Source organism: Pteropus vampyrus, unplaced genomic scaffold (genome assembly GCF_000151845.1).
Source record: "Pteropus vampyrus isolate Shadow unplaced genomic scaffold, Pvam_2.0 Scaffold3, whole genome shotgun sequence".
Lineage (NCBI taxonomy): Eukaryota > Metazoa > Chordata > Mammalia > Chiroptera > Pteropodidae > Pteropus > Pteropus vampyrus.
Window position 1 is genome coordinate 9,399,715 of NW_011888784.1, and position 4,124 is coordinate 9,403,838.

Genomic DNA, 4,124 nt, shown 5'->3' on the forward strand with positions numbered 1-4,124 from the left:
GACGGAAAACAATGAAGTTGATGAAGAAAGGTAGTACGATCAACAAATTCACTGCTATTTGGTGACTAAGGAAACATCCTCTAAGACAATCTAAGAACCTTCCTTGATAAAATTAAATGCATTCCTAATTTTACTATTTAGGCCATCTTTCTACAGTGTCTAGCATGATGTCTGGCATAAACATGGGTTAAGAGAATGAGTTATGTTTTCCTTGAACACTTAAGATTTAAAACATTTTAGCATTACTACTGTTTCTCTGAGTATTCAAAATAAATTTACAAATTAATTACTAGTGTAATGGGTATTAATAAAAGAGAAACTATGTTTTGTTACATGAGAATCACACCATCAAAGGTGTTCTGACATCTGCACAACTGTAACCATAACTTAGTTCAAAAGGGACTGCTCTGTTAATGTGGTTCACTGTTATTCAGTGGTTTATTGCAGGAATTGATCAGCAATCAGTAAAAACCATGAAAAGAGGATAGTCGGTCATACTTACCAACCTTAATAATGTGTCAAATAGCTTCAAACAAATTTGACTATTAGATTAATTCTTAGGTCCTAAAGGAAATTTTTACTAATGCAACCATATTCCAAAATACGTTGAAAAATAAACATTTATCAAAATATTAGAATCCGGCTTATCTTAACTGAAGTATGCTGATTTTTAAATAAAAAAGTAAAACAATTTTCATGAAGACAACATAAAATTATTTAATCTCTATGATTTTTCCTAATAGTGAAGAAAGTTAACTTTGGCTCCACATTAATAATCTGCTTCTGTTTTCTCATTCTACGGAATTGCTATTAATCCATTATCAATGACAGTTTATAAAGCACAGTGTTTTCCTTCTGCTTTCAATAAGATAGAGTACCTGTGACATTTCTCCAGTTATCATTTCATATCATGTCTGGCTCCTCACTGAGATCACTAGATGGTTCCATCTAGTTTTCTGTAGGCTTTGACTATTTCAAATTAAAAATCCCGGATATTAAAGTGGAACTCTCATCTCAAAGTGCTTCTGCATCACCAGGAATGTCAAAAGAACACTGATCTCATGATTCTTTTAGCATTTTTGTAACTAAAACTGAGCCTCTCTACTACCAAAAGGATAAATAACATGGCCGTTTTAAAATGCACATTAGAGTTTGTGACTTGTGTGATGGAGATGGAGTTAACACTAAAGGTCTATGGAGTCAATGCAAAGGTTAAACCTGATTAATACAGGACAGGTATTTCATACAACTGGCAGCATCAACATTACCTGAGAACACAGCCTCCCCTCAGATGTGAAGCAGAAATTCTGGGGGTTCTCATACAAATATTGAAAGTTCTCATTCAGTAAACATACATTGAGTGTCTATGTTCTAATCACTTTAGGATATGAGTAAATGAGATTACAAAGACAGACAAGATAGAGCCCAGGTAATAGATAGGCAACTCACTGTCTATAAGTTATATTTTCACCTGGAAGAACATACAGTATGTCTCCTGGGCTGGGATTTTCAGCTGAACTAAGAACATTCATTTTGCATAGTTTGGTTGAAAACAAAGTTAGAGGCAAATGATCCTATCATTTTTGACTAATCATCAGAGCCGGGTCCTGAATTTAACAAACGTGACTTTTTTTTTCTGATGTTCAGTCCTAAGTAAACTAAGGTGAAGGAAGCAGAGAGAGATAGTGGCATTGGAGGAAAATGAAGAGATAGAGAAAAATCAACTTTTTTTTTTTTTTTAGCAGAATGACTGATAAGGTGCTAAAGAAACAAAATCATATGTAATATTTATTCTTCACTCATTTAACAAAATCCTGAATGTTCCTGAAGAGGAAACAAAACTAAGGCTGATAAAAGTGCTAGAGAATAAAAATGGTTATACTAATATCACTCTAAATAAGCTAAAGGCTTCATTGATAAAGAAGTGGTTAGTCAGCTAGGGAGAAGGGAAATAACCCAGCCTGGTGATTATAACCCTTCAAGGCTGGCCTCGTGGAGATCTGAATAATAGGAAGCTGCTTAACCTTTTCTCTATCTCAGCACTGTCAAAGAACACAGTATATTTTATTAAAATTATTTCAATCGACTGATTTTTGGAGCCTCCATGTCTGCTGAATTTTGTGTAATGGCAGCTTTCCATTTGGTGAGATTTAGCAATCAGATAATTAGTGGGAAATCAAGAAATTATTTTTCTTTTAATATCAGATTTTATCAAAATAGAGACCAAATGTCTCTATTTTGATTATGAAATAATCAATTATGAAATGTTGCCTATGTCATTCTGAAAAAGTGATGCTAAAGAATTCATATATGTGAACTATTCTATTTTTCTTGCTCTATGAAATAAATTTACAAAATTCTCTATGTCAAGCAAATCAACTTACCTTCGAAGGTGGAGAAAAGCCGTGTAACACTGTTTACGGAACTCCTGGTACTGCTCACTCTGTGTGCCCCCCATTCCTTCTACCATTTCTTTATTCAGCTTCATTGGAGGAGGAAGAGGCTTCGGATCCCGACCCAAGATATATCCAAAGTCTATGTGGAAGAGTTTGCCTGCATGTTGATAAGAAACTCATTTGTTTCCAGAATCATCTTAAGGAACTGACAAGGGGATATGTCATACAACTAGTAAAACTGTTCTCTTTGTAAAGATTATTAGTTCAGCATGAAGTCTATTAAATGGTTTGATCCTCTAATGCCAGGCTTGAGAGTGGCCTTCAGAGCATATTTTTTAGTTTGTTTCAACCTACATTCATTCAGATGAAACTATGCTTAAAATCATCCCACAGTAGTATTAATTTAAAAATTTAAATCCTACTTTTAGATCTCCACAATCAAAGACAGTCAAAGCCTGGACAAGGTATTAATATAAATAATATCTTACAAGAAATTTCTCATGCTAAAGTTTAAGCAAACTACCCTTCATATAGCAGAAGACCATTTCTTTTAAGTATTCCTAAAATGAATCCTCAACTTATCACTATTCTCTACCCCAACTCCTGGCCAAAAAAATCCCCCAAATTTTACATTATATTGTTAGCGTCATCTGAACCATTCCAACTAATGTGTCACTCATTAGATGCAGACTAAGAAACCAAGCACAGTATTAACATCTGCCTACAGTTGAATATAGATAGCTTCAGTGCCCGTGAAGACAAACCCTGGAGCTGTCATCTAAACTCACAGACCAGGTATGTATGAATGTGATCATTCACGTTAGAGAATGACTCACCATAGAATTCATAAAGCATCTTGTGATTTACAGGTAGGTAGAAAGTAGGCATACATTTCAACACAAAAAGTAACCCCACATATCCTACAATTTAAGCTCCACCAAGGCAGAGCTTTATGTCTGTTTGTATGTTGCTGTATCACCAGGCTCAAGATAGTTTCTGGCACACAGCAGGCAATCACTGTTGAATGGAGGAACAAATTCATTTAAAAAGCTACCCAAAACCTCCCTAGTGCAATCTGCCCACTCTCGTTTATCTTGTAATACATTATGATCTGTGTTATTTGGAAACCTATCTTCACTCATGTATTTGGGAAGATTACATTTTTTTCTTTCTCATTAAAGGCACCAACCGAAAACTTTCCTTCTTGAAGTGCGTGTATTGAGATTTTACACACTTCTGCCATCTTGCAAAGTATTTTTATGTAATGACTGTAACCATTAAAATATTACCTTTACACCCTTCTATATGCTTTCTCTGAGTATTATTACTCTTATCTGTGAACTTTTGTACTCTGGTCACTGTTGGAAATATAAAACAATGACAGGCACAGAACTCTAGTTATAGCACTGAAGTCGCAAGTTAACAGTGATGCACTGGCAGGCACTCTGAGTAGTACAGCTGCCCTTCAGTACAACTAACACCTTCATGTCTCACATAGCCAGGAATGTGACCCTGAGAAAGTTGCTTAACCTTTCTAAACCTCACTTTCTAAACTGCAAAATAGGTCAATACTGATAATTACCACATAAGGCAGAATGAAAAGAGATAATACTTCTAATACTTAACATAGAACCTGGTACACAGTAAATACAGTAAATAAATGTTACCTGTCATTATTATTATTACCAAATAAGTTACAGATGAGTGAGTCAAGCAAAATAGCTAAAA

At 34.7% G+C, this 4,124-nt stretch overlaps 1 protein-coding gene across 4 annotated transcripts in view; it reads right to left on the bottom strand.

Annotated features, from left to right (window-relative positions):
• The window catches only part of PIK3C3 (phosphatidylinositol 3-kinase catalytic subunit type 3), a 139,571-nt gene that overhangs the window by 23,768 nt on the left and 111,679 nt on the right, over nucleotides 1-4,124 (bottom strand). For all 4 annotated transcript variants that reach the window (XM_023531417.1, XM_011361284.2, XM_011361278.2 and 1 more), the window contains one exon: nucleotides 2,385-2,553. In XM_023531417.1, the coding sequence (XP_023387185.1) occupies nucleotides 2,385-2,553 (169 nt within the window). The remainder of the gene's footprint in view (nucleotides 1-2,384; nucleotides 2,554-4,124) is intronic.